A 25,269-nucleotide genomic window follows, 5' to 3' on the forward strand; every position below is an offset into this window, starting at 1 on the left:
TAATTTTATTTTATTTTTTTCTTTAAAGCAACTTTTGTAATTGAGCCAAAAGTTGCTCATGTGAAACATTTTGCCTATGACTGGATTGCGCTACTCATTATTCTAGTTCTGTGTGCTCTTAAGCTGTGAAAAAAATAACATATTTTGAACATGATTTTCATCCATATTTGCAAATGTGAATGTCCAGCATATTTTTTATGGCTTTTGAGAACTGGAGCCCATAAACACAGATCTCAGTTTCAAGCTTTTCATACTCCATTTTTTTTTTTATTGTAAATGAGCTCTGTAATCTTATTGAAAGAGGCACTTATTTTGGAAACATTTATTTTACGTATGTTCATCCTTTCATAGCTATTTTTTTATATCTTGCTCTTGCAATTGATTTCAGCAAAACTGCAATAGTAGAAACAATCAATGTAGCTGGGTGGGGGAGGCAGGAAGCTGCTCTGCAGAGGGTACCACAAGGATGTTGCAGCAGGGGCGTCCCTGTAGAAGTTTCATACCTGCAGTAACGAGAACAGCCAAGTTCTCACATTGCAGTATTTCATTAAAAATATAAAAAGAACTGATGTGTAACACATGGTAGTTGACTATAAAATTGATTCATAGTAGTAATCATTTTGAAAACAAAAATTGCAGATATCCTGCTTCGAGTACCTTTTTCAGTGCTTTTCACTACTACCACATCTCTTTCAGTCACAGCAGACTGCTGCAGTACCTGCTCTCTGTAAGGGGCGTTGTCAAAAAACTAGAAAATATTAGGATGTTGAGATTTGTGCCTTTCTAAGGGGAAGGATTAAAATGGTAGTAGGATAAACATAGTACAAAAGCAAAGGAGCCTAAGTGGCCAGAGGAAGAGTCCCTAGCACAGTCAATGCTTTTCTTTTCAAAATCCCCTGCACCTTGTTGCCTCCTTCACTACTTGCTGTTATACTCTGATGCATTTTCTAACAGTTTACATCCGTTATGCGGACACAGCTCTAATTAATGTTTTTAGCATGACGTTTTTTAATGGCTTAGTGTGTCATAAACACTCATGCTCTTGTTTGTATATTTGACTTTTTCCACAAACCCTTGGCACTGTTGTTTCTTATTCTGACAGATTTCAAGGGGATTCTTCTGCTTGAAAAAATTGAATGAGTTATTTAAATGTTACCTCCATATCTTCACTCAAAAAATTAACTGCTAATTTCTCCCTATTACCTTTTTCTGTAGAATACTGGGATCTAATGAATCCCTCTGAAAAAAATGACAGGATACCAGAAGTCTGGCAGGGCCATAATATTGCTGATTATATTGATCCGGATATCATGAAGGTGAGCTTTAGTTTCTGTCTTCTGTAACATTTGTGACCTAAGTGTTTGTATTACATTAGTGTCTGCTTGGGCTGCTTTTGGCAGGAGATGTTTACATACCTTGAAACACTGTTAACAGTTTTCGAAAGTAAGAATCGAAGATTGGTTTTATGTATTTCATACATTTTCTTATTAGGTTATGAATTGTAGTGCTTTGTGTGCCTTAAATTTTTATGTATAAATAGTTTTTTGGCACTGTTCGATACAAATTGTTGTACAGGATGTTTAAACGTCATTTTATTTCCAAATATTGGATTTTCCACCTCTTTTCCAAAATGATTTCAGAGTGGATTTCAATCAAATAAGGATAGATGAGCAGGTATATAAGTGACACACATTTTAATGCATTATAAATGTTAAATAAATTTGTGTTTTGAAATACAGAAACTGGAAGAGTTGGAGAAAGAGGAAGAGCTGAGGGAAGCTGCTGGAGAATATGACAGTGAGTTAGAAAGTGAAGATGATGAAATGGTAGAAATTAGACAGCTGGCTCAGCAGATTCGTGAAAAGAAGAAATTGAAAATTCTGGCGTCCAGAGAGAAAGATACAAAGGGTCCGAAAATGCCCAGAACTGTCAAAAAGGCAAGTCTGAATTGTATCCCACACAACCTTTACATTGCTCAGAGAAAGCCATGTTCACAGTGTTGTGGTGCAGCATTTTTAAGATACACCCTGCAAGTACTAAGACACTGTGGCAAACAATGCATTTTGTTGTTTTGTTTAGACACTGTTTTACAAGTGACATGTAGTAGTATTGATCCTGTGACAATTCAAATTCCCTGAGAAGTCGTCATTTTACTTTAAGTAGTTTCCCAGTTACTTTCTTAAATCTCTAGGCTCAGCCAAGTCAGCAAAAAATCACTTTCTTTGGATCTGATTGGATTGTATTGGCCAAACAGTCTATTCCTGTTATGTGGTGTTTTGTTTTTGGTTTTTTTTTAATTCTTTATTTATATTTTTCAATACATAAACAAAATATTATTTGCTTATAAAGAAATACAGTGGGTTCTTAATAACATAAACAAAATCTTTACTCCTAACTTTACATTAATCCTTTTCATAAAAGGGAAATAAAAAGAAAAATAATTTTAAGGGAAAACAAACAAGTTAGGGTAGTCACATAATTATACATTATTAACTTTCAACCATGAATTCCCACTCCCAGCAGATTATGTAGTGGGGAGGATATGAAATCTTTTAAGGAAGTACAACACTCGAATAACTATATAAACACTGATGGCAGATACACATTACCAACCCTCCATATCAATCTTATTGGGTTAAGATGTTAATTTTCCTGGCATCTATAAATTCTTTTAACTGGTCTGACGTAAAAAACACAAAAGCGTTCATTACCCTTTGAAAGGAAACATTTACAAGGAAACACAATTTTTACTGTAAAGCCCAGCCCGACAGCCACTTGTCTGAGGTTTAAAAAACCTCGACGCCTGGCCTGCGTGGCTGGGGCTAAATCTGGAAATATTTTCACTGTTGCTTCATGAAAGTTTATAGGAGATTTCCTGAAATACGACTTCATCACCAAGCCCAATGTCCTTCGCTGTAATAAAGAATACCAGAAATGTTCCCCTATTTATAACTTCTAAGGTTGAATCTTCCAAAAAACCCGTTAAATTTCCTGCAAAGGGAACATTACTGGCACTTTCAGACTGTCTTGGGAAAGGAAGAAAAAAGCAGGTATTGATAGATGGAAAATTTGCTTCAGAAATTTCCAGCTTTTCCATGAAAAATTTCTTTAAAGTGGTGTATGGAATCTCCCCTACTACTCTAGGAAAGTTTGTCAAATGAAGGTTTAAATGTCTAGATTTATTTTCTAGGAATTCCATCCGCCTAGATAAGACCTCGCGGTCTTTAATCGCTGCTATTTTATACTTCTGAAACTCGTTGCCTTTCTCTTCCAAACCACTGACTTTTCCTTTCAGTAAATCGACTTGTTTTTGTATATCAGTGGATTTTTGAAGGCTTTGCAAGTTGGATTGTTCCAATTTATCACTCAAAGAATTTATTGCAGAGGCCATCTCAGCCATGAAGTCCCATAGAGAATTTAACGTTACCTGTGCAGGCCGCGTTGGTATAGCTATTAGCTGCTTCTGAGGGCATTGTCAGCGTTCGTGCTTTCTTCCAGCCTCCCGCTGGTTTCAGATGTTGCCGCGATTCTCTGTTCTTCCACCGGGCTCGAGGTGGAAGGCCCAGGTCAATACCATCAGGTAATTGCGAGGGGCTCTCTGAAGGAGTACCGGTTTGAATCGCCACCGGTTCCTCCCCCTCTAGCTCCTCGCCAGCTCTCTGCACAGGCGGTCTCCTCTCTTCCGGGCTAAGAGACACCTCCCCTGCCGGCACGAATGGCTCTCCCATGCCGTCGTGCACATCAGCTTCCTTGGTTCTCCTCTGTTGGGGTGCGAGGCACATAAAGCCGGTTATCTCCAGTTGGAAACTTGAAGAAGGAGTCTGCACGGACTGGTAAGTCTGTACCTTTTCCCTTTTCTTTTAGCAGGCATTCTTCAAAGGGAATAAAATTCAACAAAAGTCCAGAGAGCTCCGACTTAAGGCTTAGTGCGTGCCACCATCTTGACTCCTCCCTATTACCTTCTTTCGTTATGTGGTGTTTCTGATTCTCGAATATGCTGCACCTTGCAACTTAAGGAAGTATAAAGAGGACCATCTTAAAGGAGTGTAATAATAATTCCCTGTACATACCTGGATCAGTCCAGACAGTGGGGTTGTGTACCCCTTCCAGCAGATGGAGTCAGAGCAAAATTGTATGGACGACCCCTTTAGGTTAGAATGCCCTCTGCGTCCCTTCAGTTTTGTTTTAAATTGAAAACATCTGTGACATGACAGTACATAGCTGCATGATGCCCTTTCTGTCCAAGAATGAGAGTGTGTGTGGATTGTAATGCTTGGAACAAGTTGGCAACTGTCCGTTATCTTAACTTACTAGAGCAACATTTTGGTCAAAGTTTTAAAAAACGTGTGATATCTAAATAGATGTTGCTTGGAGTCCCATAACACAAAGAAAACCCCCTTTTTCCCCTGACAAAATCCTTTCTCCTCTAGGATAGAGGCCCCCCCCCCTCCTCACACCTACACTTCCCCAAGCCAAAAAAAAGATGTTTGGATTCTGCCCAACAAGACAGTTGCACTAGCACATGTTTATCTTGTCCACAGCTTCTTCCTGAGTGCTGGAAGTGCAGTTGTTTATCGTGGCCTGCCCATATTTATAGTATTATATATAATTATAATATAATATATATAAGCTGTTGTGTTGACCTAGAATATGTATTTGCTATGATGATACATAAGAAATTGCCATGCTGGGTCAGACCAAGGGTCCATCAAGCCCAGCATCCTGTTTCCAACAGTGACCAATCCAGGCCATAAGAACCTGGCAAGTTGACCTAGAATATGAATGTTGACACAGTACGTGAATGTTGACCAAGAAGATGAATGCTGATTTTGTAAACTGTTGTGATCTTCTTTTGGAACGATGATGTATAAAACAACTTAATAAATCTAATGCATCGCATTAGCAATGAAAAGCTTCTAAATCTTGTTTTCCTAATGTGTAGCAGATGGACTCAGGACCAATGGGTATAGTGTACTCCTGATAGCAGTTGGAGACGGATCAGATTTCAATCTGACGTCAGCCCTAGTACATATACCCCTGCAGGAAGTGCAGCTCTTCAGTATTTTCCGTCTCCATAGCAGTTCGGGACTTTATGCACGCTCGCACAGCGTTAGAGTAATTTTACCAAAGAGAACCAAAATAAGAAGAAATCTTACCTCTACAGAAGAGCCCCGCTCTCCTGCGGTGACACCCATTGGGTCCCTCCCTCAGTTGAGAATTCCCGAGGTGATTTCCGCGATCCCTCGGAGGTAAGCCTCAGGCCGGCGGCCGACCCTCGGCAGAGACCTAGCCCCCGACATCAGGTGAGGCTGAGAGGCAGCGGGTGCAACCTCGAGCGCGGCGGTGAAGGTATTTTCCATCTCTCCCCGCAGCCAGAGACCGCCCGGAACAAGACTGGGAAGTGCCGAGACAAGGTAAGGTAGAAATCTATTTAAAAGTCTCCAGTCTCCGAAGCTCGAGGAGTCGCACAGGTCGCCAGCCGGGACCAGTGCCACCGGGTTGATCTGCCCTAGCAGGGCTAGACCCTGGTCAGATCTGAGGGTCCTCCCACATGGAGACCCCCCTCCTGAGGTGGTCACCATATTGTCTGCGTGGTCGCTGTCACCATTTTGATATGTTCGCCCTGTCCGCCGTTCCGATCCTTGCGCACAGAGGCGAGCTGTGCGCACAAATACCTGGTGCGCACAACATCGCATGCCCAAGTACCATGCGCACAAGCGACGCGCATAGCCACACGCTTACTTTGCCGGGCGCATAACTTCGATCTGTGCGCACAACAGCGCGCACAACTTCGACGCACCGGAGCGCAAAACTGCATCTTACGCACACAAGCCATGGCACAACCGGAAAAGAAACTCAAGGCTCAGCGCCTTTGGCCTGCATGCCACATTAGAGCTGCACAGCATGAGGAAGCCACGGCCCTGTGTATACAGTGCGAGGAGGCCCTAGGGGGATCCAACTCATGGCCCTCCCAGCTGGTACCGGGTTCCAGCCTCTCCAACAGTATGCCGGGCCTACATTGCACAGCGGGACATCCCCCCCCCCCCCCCCCCCCCCCCCCTCAAATGGGCTCCTTAGGGACGGGGCGCCCCTTAGTCTAGACCCAGCATCTATTTCCTGGGTGGAATTCTTCAAAGGTCTGCATACCTTCGTCCACATGCAACCGGGGCCTCCTATAATATGGCCACAAGCTCCACCAGAGGACCTCAACATCCCGGGATACTCTATGCCCAGGGAAGTAATCCCACCGCCCAGAAACCCCACCTTCGGGGACACGGACAACTCGGATGAGGATTTAGAACCTCTGGAGGAAGGGGAACTTGCTATCCCGGGCACAAGCGCCTCAGGGGAACCTAAGACGAACCCCCTACTAGAGGGACTCCGTCAGACCTCCCGTCATTTCCCACTATTACAAGCCGTCCAGCAACTAATTGACCTGGAATGGGATGCCCCGGAAACTACATTCAAAGGGGGGGCGGGCTCTGGCAGCCATGTACCCTCTGGACCCAGCTGCCAAAGATCTCCTGGCATGTCCGAGTGGGAGCGGTTTTGAGCCAGTACAGCGAATCCAATGTGCTCCATCCTTACTCCTTCTTTTCGAGGCTGTTCTCGCCTGCCGAAAGAAATTACTGAATTGGAGACAAAGAGTTACTCGCAATTAAGCTGGTCTTTGAGGAGTGGCGTCCTTGGCTGGAAGGTGCACAACATCAGATAGTAGTATACACCGATCACAAGAACTTGGAGTACCTCAGACATGCACGACGACTCAATCAGCGTCAAGCAAGATGGTCACTGTTCTTTAACAGATTCGATTTCCTTTTGAAATACCGTCCGGGAGAGAAGAACACCTGGGCTGATGCTCTGTCACAATCCTTCTCACCTCAGGATGTGCCTGACAAACCTTGTCACATTATTGATCCCGAGAGGGTGGTTCTTGCAGCCACTCATGTTGTACCCGCTGGGAAGACGGTTGTGGCTAGAAACCAAAGGAAGAAACTGTTGAAGTGGGTGCACGATTCCCGCCTGGCCGGCCATCCTGGACAGAGTCGTACCTTGGCCATGTTACAGTGGTATTACTGATGGCCAACCATGAAGAAGGATGTACAAGCTTATGTGGGTTCCTGCGCTGTTTGCGCCAAGCAAAAACTGCCAGCCGGACGTCCTTGAGGCTTGTTACAACCCCTGCCTGCGCCAGATGAACCCTGGACACATATTGCAATCTATTTTGTGGTAGATTTACTGCTCTCCAACAGAAACAATACCATTTGGGTCACAGTCGATCGCTTCTCCAAAATGGCACATTTTGTAGCCTTGCTGGGATTACCCTCTGCCGTGGAGTTAGCGAGACTCTTCATCAAACATATCTTCCGCCTTCATGGAATGCCTAAGCATATACTGTCTGACAGAGGAGCACAATTCACTGCTAAGTTCTGGAGAGCCTTATTCCAAAGGTTTGACATTTCCTTGGACTTGACCTCCACTTACCACCCTCAGTCTAATGGACAGACTGAAAGAATGAAAAGAACGCTTAAACAGTTTCTACGGTCCAACTTTAACTCGAGACAGAGTGACTGGGCGGAACTGCTACCTTAAGCAGAATTCGCCATCAACTCTCATCCTGCTACATCTACGGGTTCTTCTCCTTTTCAACTCGTCTATGGATGACAACCACTTCCTCCTCTGCCAATTCCTTTATCAGTGGCTTCTCCTGCAGCACAGGCCACTGCAGCAGAGTTGTCTCAGCTTTGGAAGCAAATGAAGGATCTGCTCCTTAAAGCAGGACAGAAAGCAAAAAAGACCTATGATGCTCACCATCGAGAAGAGCCTCAGTTTCAGCCTGGAGACAAAGTCTGGCTGAGTACCAAGTTCTTCCGCCTTAAACTGCCATCAGCACGTTTTGCACCTCGATATGTAGGACCCTTTGCCATCCTTCGGCGCTTGGGAAATCTGACATTCAGTTTGAAATTACCTCCATCAATGAGAATACACAACGCCTTCCATGTCACTCTACTAAAACCCTTGATGCTCTCTGAGTTCTCCAAGAAGATCCCAGAACCCACTAATCTGGACACTGCGTACGATATTGAGTATGCTGTGGATGACATCTTGGATGTACATAAGAGAGGCAAGACATGGGAATACCTCATCTCCTGGGAGGGTTATGGACCAGAAGACAACTCATGGGAGCCTCTGGCCAACAACATGGACAAAGACATGGTACGTCAATTTCATCTTTTACACCCTCGAAACCCAGACCACCAGGAAGACGTCCTGGAGGGGGCCCTTTGAAGGGGGGTACTGTTGCGTCCATCGATCGCAGATGGCTGCGACCGCTCTGCCTCACCTCTTTTACCTTTCTCCTCCTCCTTCAGAAGGATGGCTGCCTCCGCTGCTGTTTGCCGAACCCCTCGGCATCTCTGAGCCAGCATGGGTGTCCCCTGAGTCCTCCTAGGGCGCGCGCTGCCTACGTTCTTAAGCACGTCATGGTGGGAACCTCGGGGGCGGCTCCAACGCATGACGTCAATACCTCCGCGTATTTAAATCTCCGCTCCACTCCAATTCAACGAGTTAGCAAGGACTTCGGTTTTGCTACTCTGACCGCTTCTAAGCTGCTTGCTTGGATTCCTCACTACCCTCTGGGGTATTACGCTGCCTACAGAAGCTCTGAGTACCCGCTCCTCGTGGGCCTCTCGCTTCTACTCGCCCTTCGGGGTATTCTGCCTAACCATCAGGACACCCTCTCCTTGGGTGTCTTGTCTGCTTTATTCCAGGTACCCTCGGTGCTCCTAGGTACTCACTCCTCGAGGGCCTATCCTGCTCTGGGTATCCTGCACCTCGGGCCACGGGTTCTTCTCTTCACTGCTACCCTGTGAGTACTATTTCGCTCCAAGCTCTCCTCGCTCCACCAGGTTCACGGCCTATCCCGCACTGCGAAACACTACCGGACCTCCGCTACATTGGGTGAGATCATCAACTACATTACTACTGAGACTATCTGGAGCCTTACTGTGATATCGCTGGACTACAACATTGTCCTTTCCTTGGACAATTCATCTTCATCACAGCAGTATAACGAAGTTCCTTTCCTCTGTGTCCACTTGGTATTGAGTCTAGCCTATCGTTGTGGTTCCCCACGGAGCCCCTCCCCATGGGCGGAGTCATCGCCACTTCGACCAAGAGTCCACATTATGCCACAAACCTAACAAGATGCTTTTATGGTTTTGCCTTGTCTTTCCATTCAAAAGAGAAATGCTGCAAGGACACCCATTGCTCTATCGACTTCTTTACTGGGTGCGGTAATGCCGGTCCCGAAGGAGCATTGGGGTCAAGGTTAGTTTTCAATCTTATTTCATGTACCACAAGAAGGATGAAAAGTCCAATTCTGGATTTGAAATGTCAGTAAATCCTTAAAGGCATTTCATTTCTGGATGGAAACATTGAGGTCAGTCATAGTGGCTGTGAAGCAAGGAAAATTTCCCTCGTTACATCTTACAGAAGAATAGCATTTCTCAGTGGAAGGGAGTGGGCAGTGGAGTGCCTCAGGGATCTGTACTGGGACCCTTACTTTTCAATATATTTATAAATGATCTGGAAAGAAATACGAGTAAGGTAATCAAATTTGCAGATACAAAATTGTTCAGAGTAGTTAAATCACAAGCAGATTGTGATAAATTGCAGGAAGACCTTGTGAGGCTGAAAAATTGGGCATCTAAATGGCAGATGAAATTTAATGTGGATAAGTACAAGGTGATGCATATAGGGAAAAATAACCCATGCTATAATTACACAATGTTAGGTTCCATATTAGGAGCTACCACCCAAGAAAGAGATCTAGGTGTCATAGTGGATAACACATTGAAATCATCAGTTCAGTGTGCTGCGGCAGTCAAAAAAGCAAACAATGTTGAGAATTATTAGAAAGGGAATGGTGAATAAAATGGAAAATGTCATAATGCCTCTGTATCGCTCCATGGTGAGACCGCACCTTGAATACTGTGTACAATTCTGGTCGCCGCATCTCAAAAAAGATATAGTTGTGACGGAGAAGGTACAGAGAAGGGTGACTGAAATGATAAAGGAATGGAACAGCTCCCCTATGAGGAAAGACTAAAGAGGTTAGGACTTTTCAGCTTGGAGAAGAGACGGCTGAGGGGGGGATATGATAGAGGTGTTTAAAATCATGAGAGGTCTAGAACGGCATGCCATGAAGTTAGCATGTGGCACTTTTAAAACTAATCGGAGAACGTTCTTTTTCACTCAACGCACAATTAAACTCTGGAATTTGTTGCCAGAGGATGGGTTAGTGCAGTTAGTGTAGCTGTGTTTAAAAAAGGATTGGCTAAGTTCTTGGAGGAGAAGTCCATTACCTGCTATTACTGTAATTAAGTTGACTTAGAAAATAGCCACTGCTATTACTAGCAACAGTAGCATGGAATAGACTTAATTTTTGGGTACTTGCCAGGTTCTTATGGTCTGGATTGGCCACTGTTGGAAACAGGATGCTGGGCTTGATGGACCCTTGGTCTAACCCAGTATGGCATGTTCTTAATTCGGGATGAAGAAAAATCAGATGTGGTCTTCAACAGCCCTTGCATGCTGATAGACTCTGCAGCTTCCTGTTACTAGGAAAAACTGTGTGAGGGTTGGCATGCTGCAGATTTTCAGTGCACAAGGGCTGCTGAAGACCTTCTTCATCCTAAGTTGCTCCTGCGATCGGAAGCTGGTGCCACTAATGAAGGATTAAGAATGGCAGTGTTAGTGTTAAGCGCCTTTAAGAATTTGACGTCAGAGGCAGTTGCCTGTATAAAAACTGCCCTGAGTATGGAGTTGAGTACGTTGCAGAGGTGAATATGAATACAGGCATTAAAAGGTTCTCTCAATAGGGCAGCCCAAAATGTTCAGTGTAATTATTGATTATTGGTGGGAGGCATGCAGGGAAGAATGCGAACAGTAAATACGTAAAAGCACATATATAATTCAACTTTTGAGTTCTTTACAAGCTGTGATAGCATTTAAATGTGAACATTTTATACAGAACAGTTGTACCCAAGTTTTCAAGGTAGCAGAAGACATCAGAGCTCTTGTCAAAAACATTTGTATAAGTTTTATGTTTTTTACACATGGTGGAAAAATCTTAGGCAGGTAAAATTTGACTTTTGGCACCCGGGAACCCCAGGTGAGTGCACTGCTTAAGACTTCCTGAAATCTGTCTCTCCACAACCCACTCCCATTCTGTTTGCTACTGCTCTGTTTTTCCCACATGTAGTCACATGTAGTCCCACATGTAGTCACCTCCCTGCACTTGGCACCTTCATCAGCACTGTGCAATTCCATCTTTATTGCTGTTGGAATCCTTCCGTACCTTGCAGCTTTGTCTGTATGCTTCTGTTTGTTAACTTTTTAAAATGTTATTATTCATACTATGTTAATTTTCAAGCAGAGAGACCTGGTTTTCCTGATTAAGAGCCATTCTTGTTACAGGTTCGGCAGAAGACACTGGAGAAAGAAATGAGTGGTCTTGGTCTTGATATAGTTGATAAAGATAATGTAAGTTGTGTTTTATTGTTTTGTTTTTTGTCTGTTTAACTATTTTTTTAAATCACAAAGTTCAGTGAGAATTTAATAATATCCTAATTCAGGGAACATAATTCCTGGGTGTCAGCTTGCCAGGAGGAGACAGTGGCCATATCTGAAAGAAGTATGTTGTCCCTGAACTCTTGATTTTATGCTGACACATTACCATAAATTTGTTGCAACAGTACCATGCTATTGCTACAGCTCCAGGGGGAAGCAAAGAAAGGGAAAAGATGGGGGAGAGGCAGCAAAGACTAGAGTAAGAACAAATAGAAAATTGAAGAGGATGAAAGTGGAGGGGAAGGAGCTCAGATGGGGAAGGGAGGGAACAAAGGTTGGAGAGCTTGGATCCTGCATCACTTGGGGAAGAAGGAAGTAGTGTACAAGCAGATATGAGACTGATAAGATAATCTATGGAGTAGAAGGGAAGGCAGGGCCGGCGGAAGCACTAGGTGAACTAGGCGATCGCCTAGGGCGCTGAGCATTAGGGGGCACCGAGCCGCTGATGGCCAATGGCCGCCGGTGGACGTCATCCCAATGGCGGCTGAGCGGTGAACTCAATGCAGGAACTTCTCCTCCTTCCTGCCCGCGCGCCCCGGAAGAAAAATGTTGCCGGAGCCGCGCGGGCAGGAAGGAGGAGGAGCATCAGCCAATGCAGGAACTTCTCCTCCTTCCTGCCTGCGCGGCCCCGGAAGAAAAATGTTGCCGGAGCCGCGCGGGCAGGAAGGAGGAGGAGCATCAGCCGCGTGCAGAAGAGGATCAGCGCGGCTCGAGAAGACCGGGGCCGCTGCAGAGCCCATCCTGCAGTGGCCCGTGAAGAGGAAGCCCAGAGGTGAGAGAGAGACTGAGGGTTTGTACAGTGTGTATGTGTGCGTGTATGAGATGAGTTGAGAGACTGTGTGTGTGGGAGTGAAGGTTGCTGGCAAAAGAAAGAGAGGGGGTCTCTGCCTTTAGTGTGTGCATGTGTATGAATGGGAGTCTGCCTGGTGGTGTATGTGTGTGAATGCATGGGTGCCTGCCTGAGGGTGTGTCTGTGTATGAGAATGAATGGGTGTCTTCCTGGGGTTTGTATGTGTGAGAATAGGTGCCTGCCTGTTTGTGGTGTATGTGTGTGTGTGAGAATAAATTGGTGCCTGCCTGGGGGTCTGTGTGTGTGAGAATGAATGTGTGCATGCCTGGGGGATGGGGAGGGAGTGGTGTGAAAATGAATGGGAGCCTGCCTGGGGTTCAGTGTGAGAATGACTAGGAGCTTGCCTGTGTGTGTCTGTGTGTGTGTCTGTGTGAGAACGAGTGGGAGCTTGCCTGGGAGTGTGTGTTTGTTTGTATGTGAGGGAGCCAGTGAGAGTGAGAGCATGAGTGTGTATGAGAAAATCCAGGGGAGTAAGAGTTTGTGTGGGGGTGTGTGTGGAGGGGGAGAGAGTGCCTTAGAGCCTGAGTGTGTCAGTGTCTGTGAGAGCGAGAGGTTATGGTTGGGTATAAGAGCATGAATGTGTATGTTTGTGACAGTGTATGTGTGAGAGAGAATGGACATGTGAGTATGTGTGAGAGAGAGAGGATAACCTCCTAATCCTCGACAATATCAGGGTGACTGGAAATCAAGAGCTCCCATGTATGGACAGCAGGGGCTTTTTAAAATCCTTATTAGTTTTAATTATTGTGTGTTATTTGATATATGTACTGTTTTGAAATATTTTATTGGTGTTTGGGAAATTGTAAAAAATGTATATGATTTTAATTAATAGAAATTCTATTTATCAGTAGTTTTAAAATATTCTTTTATTAGTATGGTTTTACTATTATAACTGATGCTTTATGTTTCTTGATTTTATTTGTTTTATGAGGAATGGTTGTTCTGTTTTTCCATTGTTAATTCACAGAGTCTGGCTTCTTGGGGTTTCCATTTCAGTTTTTTCTAATTTGTGCTCCTTTATTTTGTATTCTGTATTTGGTGAGGGTCTGTCTCTGCTCTGTGTGTGTGACCATGATGAGAGATTCTGCTATCATATAGTGTCTGTATAGAGATCTATAGCAATCGGGTTTGTTTTGTTTCCTCAGTAGGTGGTGTATTGGTATTCTAGGACCCAGTGTAATATTTACCCTTGCTTATTCACAGGTAGGGTTATTGTTGTTTGAGTCCTTGGTGTTATTACTGTTATGTTACGATGGGATTGCAGTATAGATTTTAAGTGTCTTTTTTGCGGGGTTTTGTGTTAGTTCACAATGTGTCTGGCAGTGGAAGGTGTTTGTGCTGCTGTTACTGTGAGGTGACACCAGAATTTGAAAATATCTTTTAGTATGATGAGCTGTAAGGGAAACATCCAAGCTCCATTGTTTGGGGGAATTTCAGTGGATGCACAGAGATACAGAACTGGAGGTGCAGGATTTGTATTGACATTCTGTCCCTTCCTATATATTCCAGACTTCACTCTCATAATCATATAGAATTAGTTGAATGAGGCTATCAAATAATTTTATAGTAGTTTTACTAGAAGTGTGAAACTGGCCAGCTTTTTAAAATAATGCAGAGGACCCTTTGGACTTTTTTTAACAACACTTTTTTTTATAACCAATTTTAAAGCAGGATCCATGCTATAGAGGTGGGTGTGATGAAGAAATGTCATTTTGGCTCCCCCCCCCCCCCCCCCCCCCCAAAAAACAAATTCTTCTGTCTAGAGATGCCACTGATTTTCTGTGGCACACAAATGCATTGGCCCCTGGGCGCCGGAGACCCTTGGTGCGCCACTGGGTGCGAGCCATATGGGGCCGCAAGTGGTGGCAAAGAGGAGTGGAGATTTGGCGGCCGCAAGCAGTGCCCAATCTGCTCGCGACCCAGAAAACCCCAGTCAGCGGGCGTGATTGAGAATGAGGTAGGAGTCGGGGCCGAGACCGGGGGGGGGGGGGGGGGGCGCAAGGAAGAAGGCTCGCCTAGGGCGCCAAATCCCCTTGCACCGGCCCTGAGGGAAGGGAGGACAATTCTTGGAGAGAGGAAGCAGAACATTTATGCATTATCTGGCACAAAATGAAAATGTGAGAAATTGTTTTTGTTTTAATTTATTAGTGCCACCTGTCTGTATAAAAGGCAAGGTTGCTTATATGGTGTTTTGAGGTATTATGTCTCCAAAAGCACTTATTGACTTTCACTCCCTCCCTCCTCTTGATGCACACACATGCCTGCTGTACATGAATGCAACTCACCGTGAGCTAAATTAAATAAAATATCATTGCTTCACTAATTTTTACATGTTAAAAGCGATTAGTGCAGTTGAACCTGAAATTTGTTGCCATGAACTAACAGTACAGTCACGCTTTCAAATTGAGACATAGATCTACCTTCATTAATTTGTTAAATTTTTGTTGAATAATTTATTTTTCTTAGCATTCAGACAAGTTAATCCATTCCAGTGGATTATACCACCTCTACCAGCAGATGGAGACAGAGCAAAGCTGTTGTCATGGTATATGTACCCCTGCACTGACATCAGCCTGCCAGTATTCTCCGTCTCCCTTATCTGTGTAGGCTGGTGCCTCCGGAGGGGGCCAAATCATGGGGGAGCAGGGTGTTTCTTTCAATGCAGACCCCGGGGAAACTTCAGATTCTTCATCCTCCTTTTCCTCTGATTTTATTCTCCTGCTGCACAAGGCCTTTAAGGCCAGAAGATCTACTAAGAGACATGGGAAAAAGGGGGCTCCCTTCAGGGCGGTTAAGAAGCCCAAAGCCCCTGAGAAGGTGGGGGCCTCAGCTGCCAAGAAACCAAGGGCCTTGGAGCGGGGGGGCCATGAGGTTGAAAAGTCTCCAGTGGATTCCTCTTCTGCGACTTTAAGCCAGGATGATCCGCTTGCCAAGGGTCATCAAGGAGTGGACCCAGATGCAGACTGGGATCCTGAATAGGCGTTGGCGGAGATGCCAGTGGTCGAAGGGGATGAGCCCAAAATGATCTGCTTGTTCCGCAAGGAGCAATTGGGGCCCCCCTTATTCCTGCAGTTCTGGAGGAACTGGGTATTGAGGCGCCCCAGGAGGGTACTCAGTTGGGGACTGTAGATCCATAGGGAGTGGGTACTCCAGACACAGGGCTCAAGGTCTGTCGGGCGATGGACAAATTATACCTTCTCCTGGAAGAGGCACTTGACCTCCTCAGGGACCCTAAGGTGGATGCTGCAGTCTCAGCAGTTACGAAGAAGACTACTATCCCAGTGACTGGCAATGCAGTGCTTAACGTCATCTCAAGAAGATATTTGAGGTTTCTGCTCTGGGAACTAGGGCGGCTATGTGTAGCAGCTTTATGTTAAGAGCGGGCCTTCGCTTGATGCAGCAATTGCAAGTGGATAAGTCCTTGGTGGCTTTGGACTCCCTTCAGGTGGAACGGCTAGAATCCGTGGTAGCCTACAGTGCAGATGCATTGTACGATCTACTTTGAACCTTGGCTAGTACCATTATGTCGTCTGTTTCTCCTCGCAGGCTCCTCTGGTTGAGGAATTGGTTGGTGGAGGTCTCCTTCAAAGCGCAGCTGGGTTCTTTGCCCTTTAAGGTAAAGTTGCTATTTGGCAAGGATTTGGAGGAAATTATTAAATCCCTTGGAGAGAAGAAGGTTCATAGATTGCCGAAGATAAGCCGGAGGCAAGTAGCTCGCTGCCCTCTTGGTCCCATTTCCGGGGATATCGGAGGTTCCGGGCATCCAGATCATCAGTTTCTTCCTCAAGGCAAACTTAGGTCTGACCCCCCACGACTGCTGCCTGCCCGTTCGCGGCTGCCGGCCTGGCAAAGACGGCTCGTCCCAATGAATGGGAGGAGCAAAATCTTCCCAATGAGGCGAGGCCGGCCCACTCCTCTGTTCTGTTGATAGAGGGCCGGCTGGCTCTTTTTTACGAGGAGTGGGCCAAAATCAAGTCTGACCAGTGGGTCTTAGACATAATAAGGAAGGCTACGCTTTAGAATTTGCTCGGCCCTCAGGGATCGTTTTCTCGTCTCCCCGTGCTCTTATGAACAAAAGAAGTTGGCGGTGCGAGACACCATCTGTCGCCTCAGTGGTTGGGAGCCATTGTGCCAGTACCTCCTGCAGAGTGAAAGGCAGGCTGATATTCCATCTACTTTTTAGTGCCAAAGAAGGAGGGCACCTTCTGGCCCAGTCTCAATTTTGAAGGATGTGAATAAGGCGCTCTAGGTGCCGTATTTCCGCATGGAGATCTTGCGGTCAGTCATTGCAGCAGCCCACGAGGGAGAGTACCTAGCGTCCTTGGACTTGTCAGAGGCATACTTGCACATAGAAATTCAGCCCGACCAACGGTTCCTGAGGTTCATGATTTTGGGAGAACATTTTCAGTTTTGCACCCTGCCTTTCGACATAGCGACAGCGCCCAGATCCTTTACCAAGGTGATGGTGGTGGTGGTGGCGGCAGGGAGTGCTGGTGCATCTGGATGACTGGCTGATTGGGCAAGGTTTTCCTCACCTTGGAGCGGATCCACAAGTTGCAGTCCCAAGTTCACTCTTTGTTGGCCAAGTGCCTGCCCAGGGTCTGGAATTACTTGCAAGTCCTTGGGTAAATGGCTTCCACCCAGGGCCGGTGCAAGGAGATTCGGTGCCCTAGGCACCTTCAGCCTTGCGCCACCCCCCCAAGTCGTGCTGCCACCAGCCTGCCCCCGGTCGCAGCCCCGACTCTAGGGGCATGGACCACATGCCGCCACTCCCCCACCCTCCACCCCAAAAAAAACCTCACAAAAAACACCTGGTCCGGTGGGGAGCCTGGGAGCCTCGGCTGCCACTAACCAAAATGGCGCCGGTGGCCTTCAGCCCCTACCATGTGACAGGGGCTACTGGTGCCATTGGTTGGCCCCTGTCACATGGTAGAGGCTAAAGGCCACCGGCGCCATTTTAGTTAGTGGCAGCCGAGACCCCGGGAGCGGCAGATCGCTCACAAGTCCTCCGCTGGACCACCAGGGGGGCATTGGGAGGATGGCACGACGGGGAGAGGGGGGGGGGGAGAGGAAGCAGGGTGAGGCGGGGGCTGGGCAGAATTTTGAAGGGGTACTTTTTGCCCTTTCAAAATTCTGCTGCCTGAAGTGGCCGCGAGCAGCGGCGCTCTAGGCACAGGCCTAGCTCGCCTAGTGGTTCCTCCGGCCCTGCTTCCACCCTGGAACTGGTTCCATGAGCCTTTGCTCATATGAGGCCTCTTCAGTCAGTTTTACTATCCCGATTGTACTCTATCTCCGAACAGTTTCAGCTATCATTTCCTCTTACTGAGTCTGCGCGGTCCAGTCTCTCCTGGTGGTTCATCCCGGACATGCTTCGCCAAGGGGGAAGACCTGGAAGTCCGTTCTTGGACGGTGGTAGCCAGTCTCTCCGGTTTGGGGGGGGGGGCGGCGGTCTGTCGGAACAGATCGGTGCAGGGCCATTGGTCAACAACAGTCCTTGTGAGCCATCAACCGGTTGGAGACCAGAGCCGTTCAACTTACTTTTCAGGCTCTTCTTCCCCTGCTGTGAGGGAGATTGGTGAGAGTCCTGTCAAACAATGCGACAGCAGTGGCTTACATCAACCGTCAGGGTGGTACCAGTAGCTGAGCAGTAGCCCTAGAAGCCTGGGAGCTGATCAGCTGGGCGGAAATGCATCTGAAGAGAATCACAGCTTCCCATATTGCAGGCCTGGACAAGGTTCAAGCAGGCTTCCTGAGCCTTCACCAGCTGGATCCCAGGGAGTGGGAACTGTCTGAGGAGACCTTTTCTCCTTATCTGCTGTAGGTGGACCAGGCCGTGCATGGATTTGATGGCGATGTTCCGCAACACCAAAGTCCCAAGATTCTTCAATCGGCATCGGGAGCCAGGGCAAAGGGGGTGGATGCCCTAGTTCTTCCCTGGCCATCAGGCGTGCTTCTATACATCTTCCCTCCATGGCCCTTAATCGGCAAGGTATTGCTACGTATAGAGGCTCATCCAGGCGACGTAATCCTGGTAGCTCCGGAGTGGCCAAGGTGGCCGTAGTTCGTAGATCTGATCAACCTGGCGGTGGATGGGCCCTTGCGCTTACATCTATTGCCAAATCTGCTGTGTCAAAGCCTCGTTTGTTTGGAAGGGGCAGATCACTTTGGTTTAGCGGCCTTGCTTTTGAGAGGGAGCATTTAAAGAATAAGGGTTATTCAGATGCGGTAGTCACTACTCTCTTGCAGTCCAGGAAGACCTCTACTTCCCTGGCGTACGTCAGGGTGTGGGGGAATTTTCGAGTCTTGGTGTTTGGAGCACAAGATTAAGCCTACTCGTGCCTTAGTGGGAGATGTTTTGGCCTTTTTTGCAGGATGGTCTCGTTAGAGGTTAGTTCTTTAATTCCTGTGAGTTCAGGTAGCAGCCCTAGGTTGTTTTCGCGCTAAGGTGCAAGGAGTTGCCTTGCCAGCTAATCCGGACGTAGTCCATTTTCTTCAAGGAGCGAAGCATTTATGTCCATCGGTCCATCAGGCAAAAAAGCTTTCTCTCTGATGGCCCCTATGGCTCTCAATTTATTTTGTCCACTGAAGCAGGATGCATTTTTTTTCCTTTTAGCCCTACAGAGTTTCAGAAATAATTCTTTCTTCAGACTTTTCTAACAAAACTTGCTAGTGTTGTTTTAGTTAAGTATGTTTTAAGCACTTCTTAGGTTTGTTTGTCAGTTCTGCTGACCCAGCCAATGGATATTTTTTCAGCACAGCCATATTGACAGGTTGCCATTTGAATATTTTCTTGCCTTCATATAACGTGTCTCATACAGGCCGATGCAGTATGGTGCGCTCAACCGAGCGCACTGTTGGCCCCCGTTTGGCCACGCGTTTTCCACACGCTATTTTTACCCCTTATACAGTAAAGGGTAATAGCGTGTGGAAAATGCGCAGCCAAACCCCCCCCCCCCCCCCAGAAACGAATAGCGCCCGCAACATGCAAATGCATGTTGATGAGCCTACTAGTTCCGCGCAATCCAGAGGACCTTCTGTATGCCTATCCTCCACTTCCCCTGATGATGAAGACTCTCTGGAAGCTCCAGCAGGACAGGGGGACCATGATTCTCATTGCTCCTCTTTGGCCAAGGCAAGTCTGGTTCCTGCTCCTGCAGGATCTCTCTCTTTCAGAGATCTGATCATCTGGGGACAAGTGCAAGGTGTTGCATATAGGGAAAAATAACCCTTGCTGTGGTTACACAATGTTAGGTTCCATATTAGGAGCTACCACCCAAGAAAAAGATCTAGACATCATAGTGGATAATACTTTAAAATCATTGACTCAGTGTGCTGCAGCAGTCAAAAAAGCAAACAATGTTAAGAATTATTAGGAAGGGAATGGTTAATAAAACGGAAAATGTCATAATGCCTCTATATCGCTCCATGGTGAGACCGTACCTTGAATTCTGTGTGCAGTTCTGGTCACCGCATCTCAAAAAAGATATAGAAGGGGATGGAACAGCTCCCCTATGAGGAAAGATTGAAGAGGTTAGGGCTGTTCAGCTTGGAGAAGAGACGGCTGAGGGGGGATATGATAGAGGTCTTTAAGATCATGAGAGGTCTTGAACGAGTAGATGTGAATCGGTTATTTACACTTTCGGATAATAGAAGGACTAGGGGGCATTCCATGAAGTTAGCAAGTAGTACATTTAAGACTAATCGAAGAAAATTCTTTTTCACTCAACGCACAATTAAGCTCTGGAATTTGTTGCCAGAGGATGTGGCTAGTGCAGTTAGTGTAGCTGGGTTTAAAAAAGGTTTGGATAAGTTCTTGGAGGAGAAGTCCATTAACTGCTATTAATCAAGTTTACTTAGGGAATAGCCACTACTATTAATTGCATCAGTAGCATGGGATCTTCTTAGTATTTGGGTAATTGCCAGGTTCTTGTGGCCTGGTTTGGCCTCTGTTGGAAACAGGATGCTGGGCTTGATGGACCCTTGGTCTGACCCAGCATGGCAATTTCTTATGTTCTTATGACATGAGAAATCCTGGAAAAGCTGTATCGTGGTGTTCTGATAATGCCATGAGGCTTGTTTTGAGGCCCGCCAAATCGCTTGCCGATGATCCCAATTCAGGAACTTTGCGATTATTATGCAGAGTCTCTGATTGCCCAGTTTTTTCTGACCCAGCCTGTGTGCCCTTTATATAACTACTGCTTCTTTCAAGCCCGTTAGACCTCTAGAAGCCATGCAGTCAGAATCACAGCCAATTTACTTTCTTCCAGCTCCTCCGGAAAACCAAGGAAGTGCAAATTGTGCTCAATCTATTTTCCAGTTCAACGATTTTACCTTCATGTGCCTCTACCAGTTTCTCCAGCTGTTGGGAGTTTGCTCGTCATTGCCAGGGTTTCATCTTCCGCGAGCAACACACAACCTTCCAATGCTTCCATACGTGGCCCAGAGTCTGTTAAGGTGTTTTTTATTTCTGATATCTGCTCAAATATGCCATCTAATTTTTCTTTAATCGCTTCTGCAACAGCTACCTTTATAGCAGTCACTGCCACTTCAACCGCTGCCACAGCCATTTTAACTTAGCTATGCCTGGATTTTTCTCTCATTTTTTTGTAGGTTTATCTGGCATACCAGATGGAGATTTTTTCATATACTGAGTTATATTCATAATGCGACTTATATCTCCAGTTTAAAGGTGTCTAGGGGTCAGGATGCGAAAGATAATAGCAAGGATGAAGGGATGGCACCAGGAGCCCGAAGGGAAATGTTCACCCGGGTTCACCGCATCACGGGACTCCATCATTGTCAATCTTAAAGTCAGACTTGCTGACATATTTGCTTACCACCTTGGTGTATTAGGGTTTTGGGGTTGAGTACCTTGACTTCTTTTGGTGCATGAAGCAGTCCTCTTCTTGGAGCCTTTAAAAATGAGGCTCTGGTGTCCTGAGCCTGTCTGGGTGTGCATGCTTACTGAATTAATGTCAAATAAGTTTTGAGTGGGATGCCTCTCTTAGCTCTTGAAACAGCATGGCCCTGATGCTCAAAGAGCTGAATTCTAGGACACTGAGTTCTTCAGCTCCTGGTTCTGTACATTCCCAAATATCCATTATAATGTTTTCTAAGTGAGAGTATAAGTCCTAGGGCATTAGCTTGCCAAATAGAAGAATACCATTCCAAAGAGGAATACTCAACTGACTTCCCATCAGGGCATCTCTGCCACATGCGACAAATAGGTTTCCACTTGAAGACTGTTTTTAGATTTTGTACAAAGGGAAAGGTAAGATCATCCTTGAGTTGTAGATTGAAGTATAGTTGAGGGAACCTCTTCTCAGCTTTGTCAACTATCCTTAAAAAGTTGGTGGTAGTGCTGGCCCACCATTTCTTCCAGGATGTGTGGAAGAGAACATGGTAGATTTCCAGTGGGTAAGAAGGTGAACATGAATTATCATGTCCAGTCTGAGAGATTTGACAAGGCCCCAGTACCATACCATAGTTAAATCCACCCTAACAGGGTTATGAAATTGATCCCCTCTGGACTTGAGTCTCTGATTCTGAATCTTTTTTGGAAGAGGTATTACCAGAACACTGTGTGCCAGTCCTAGATACTTTCTGATGCAATACTTACATACAATCTTAGAGGGGATCCAGGTATTTACCAAGTTTCTTCTGCAAGAGAAACCAGTAAGGTTCTATCATCTGAATGAAATCAATGAGAATGTTAGAAGTATTTGGTTTTGAAATGATATTGAGATGGTCTCATTATGGGCATCAGGCCTTCATGTGGATGTGCAGGAAAGGTTCTCAGACATGCCTTGCAGTGGTGAGTTTCTTCAGAAATAAGCTCAAGCAAACAGTAGAGCTCATGAAAGATAGTCATTCCGTGCTTCAGATGTTATCCATTGTCTCTGCCAAGCCATCCTTCATATTCTGGAGGTTTCATAATGGTCCACCTAGGAAGCAGTTTTTCCCTGAAATGAAATGTTTCTCGGGCCTCTCTGTCAAAACCAGGGAAGTTGTAAACACCATACAACCACCTACTTGGGATGTGTTTTTGATTTAATCCAGAGGTGGTAGCCAGAATCGTAGTCTCTGTTCCTGATGACCTCTCTATAGGGGAAAGTTAGAGGTTTTTTGTTTTTTTTATAAGCTATTGACCCATAATGTCAGATTTGAGTCCTTCACATAATAAAGGAAGATTACAAATTTAAACCTATTAGGACTCACTCTAAATCTCTTATTTAAAAGAGCACTGCTCTGCCCCAGAACCTACTTGAGTTATAAATCTCTTGCCTCTTGCAAGTCATAGTGGTCAAACCTGTTCCACTGTAGGAGAGAGATGGAGGTAGTTTATAGCCCAAAAAGAAAGGAGGATTATTTTCATTCCAGGCATATCCCTAATTTTAAAATTCCACTTGAAACCTATGAGCTCCTCCAAAAACCCTGGTCAAAAGGACTGTCTTGCTGGACTCTGAACTAAATCATGCTATCGAAAATCCAGGTGACATTAAAAAAAAATCTTTGCTTTTTAATTTTATAAATTGCGGATACTCAGTCCTCCTGTTGAGAGAGTGTATCTAGTCAGAGTAGTCCATGATACAGTAATCACATGGTTGTATTTTCCATGAATAAGTAAGACTGAATTAGCCATGAACTGTGGGTGATGTCATCAGGTGGCACCAAATGGATCTGTCTCTCCAAGCCAGTAGAGTGTCCCACAACAGCACTTTTCAGTGCTACTTAAGGCAAGGAATTATGAGTTGGAATCTATCTAAAAAAGTTTATCCCAGGACAAGCCGGATGCTAGTCCTCACATGTGGGTGACATCATTGATGGAGCCCTATGCGGGAAAACTTTCTGTCAAAGTTTCTAGAAACTTTTGACTGGCCCTGTGAGGCCACTGAGTATGCCCAACATGCCATGATATTCTCTGCCACAGGGGTCTCTCTTTAGTCTTCGTTTTTCCGCGCTGCTGTAAGCTTCGCGGAGCAAGGAGCCTCGTGAGTTTTCTCACAGTGTTTGCTGACTGAAAAGTCACTTATTTTCTCATTCTTTTTCTCCCACAAGGGATCTCTCTCAGATTTCCACCAGCTGGTGAGTAATCATAATCTCATTTTTACTCCGAGTAAAAACTTTTTTCTCAATTTTTTTCCCTCATTTCATCGACGGCTGTCGATTGAAAATGGCTACCGGATTTAAAAAATGTCCTGTCTGTAATCGGACATTTCCTAGCGTGTAGCAGATGGACTCAAGACCAATGGGTATAGTGTATTCGTGCTAGCAGTTGGAGACGGATCAGATTTCAATCTGACGTCAGCACCTAGTATATATACCCCTGCAGGAAGTGCAGCAGATTAGTATTTTCCATCTCCAAAGCAGTTAAGAGCTATCTCGCTGAGCGTTCTACCAAACAAATTTAAAGAAATATCCTACCTGAAGACGAGCCCCGCACTCCTGCGGTGATACCCTCTGGTCCCTCCCCCAGTCGAGTTTCCAGAGGTGATTTCCGTGGTCCCTCGGAGGTGAGAGCCTCGGTCCGGTGGCCGATTCGCGGCAGGGACCTAGCCCCCGAGTGAGAAGGGCTCGGGTGCGGCTTAGAGGCAGCCTCGGTCCGGAGCCGTTCGCGGCGAGGACTTAGCCCCCGAGCAAGATGAGTTCGGGCGCGGCTTAGAGGCGGCGGGCACACATCCTCGAGCGCGGCGGTGAAGGTAATCACCCTCTCCCCCGCAGCCGGAGACCGCCTGGGTCGCAACCGGGAAGCGCCGAAGACAAGGTAAGGCGTACATCCTTTACTTACTGGTCTCCGATGATCGAGGATTAGCAGGGTCTGCCCACATGGAGACCCTCCAAGGAGGTCGCCATCTTGCTTGCCTGCTCGCCGTCGCCATCTTGTCTTTGTTCGCCACCCTCCGCCTGCTCGAGCGCTCAAATAAAGCTAAGCGCTCAAGTAATGGGCACGTATATTAGGCGCCCGAAAACAGTTGGGCACCCATTAAGCTAGGCGCCTAAAGATTGGGCTCGTATCACAGGCGGCCAAGGTTGGGCGCGTATCACAGGCGGCCAAGGTTGGGCGCGTATCACAGGCGGCCAAGGTTGGGCGCGTATCATAGGCGCCGATATTTGGGCGCGTATTATAGGCGCACATTAATAGGCGCACATCCTTAGGCGCACGTTAGTAATCCTCCGTGCTTAAGCCTCGCGCACATCTATGGCTGAGAGCGCATCGGCGCACATAGATATTCGATGCAATGGATCGCACAAGAGCCCACGTGTCCGCAGAAGCGGCACCTCCAGAGTCAGGCATAATGGCTCTAGGCCTCTGCTCTGCATGCAACCTCAGAGCCGCACAGAGCGAGGAAGCAGACGCCCTATGTGCCCAATGTGAAGAGGCCCTAGGAGCTCCAGCCCACGGCCAGTCTCGCCCAAGATTAAGTGCTAGCTCCTCAGGAAACACCCCAGACCTAGCAGGCCCCAGTGAGACCATCCCTCAGACGGGGACCCCCAGAGACCTGGCACCCCTCAACCTAGAACCGGCCTCGCTCTCCTGGGTGGAATTATTCAAAGGGATTCACGCCTTTGTCAGGATGTAGTCTGAGTACCGAGCAGACCCATACCCACCGGAAGACCCTCATGCCCCAGGACCCTCGAGGCCTAGGCACAGGCTCCCACCTCCCAGAAACCCCATATATGGGGAAACGGATTACTCCGAGGAAGAAGTCGAGCCCCTCGAGGAGGGAGAACTTCCCTCGGGGACAGAGCCGCATCGAACCATGAGACGCTTCTTCGCAAAGGAG

At 46.5% G+C, this 25,269-nt stretch overlaps 1 protein-coding gene across 1 annotated transcript in view; it reads left to right on the forward strand.

The window, feature by feature from the left end:
- GTPBP4 (GTP binding protein 4) overlaps positions 1-25,269 on the forward strand; it is a 116,143-nt gene that overhangs the window by 82,285 nt on the left and 8,589 nt on the right. The window contains exons 13-15 of the mRNA XM_029588538.1: positions 1,216-1,316; positions 1,740-1,937; positions 11,482-11,547. Coding sequence (XP_029444398.1) covers positions 1,216-1,316; positions 1,740-1,937; positions 11,482-11,547 — 365 coding nt within the window. The remainder of the gene's footprint in view (positions 1-1,215; positions 1,317-1,739; positions 1,938-11,481; positions 11,548-25,269) is intronic.

The sequence above is a fragment of the Rhinatrema bivittatum genome, chromosome 2, assembly GCF_901001135.1.
Source record: "Rhinatrema bivittatum chromosome 2, aRhiBiv1.1, whole genome shotgun sequence".
In the NCBI taxonomy this organism is placed as follows: Eukaryota; Metazoa; Chordata; class Amphibia; order Gymnophiona; family Rhinatrematidae; genus Rhinatrema; species Rhinatrema bivittatum.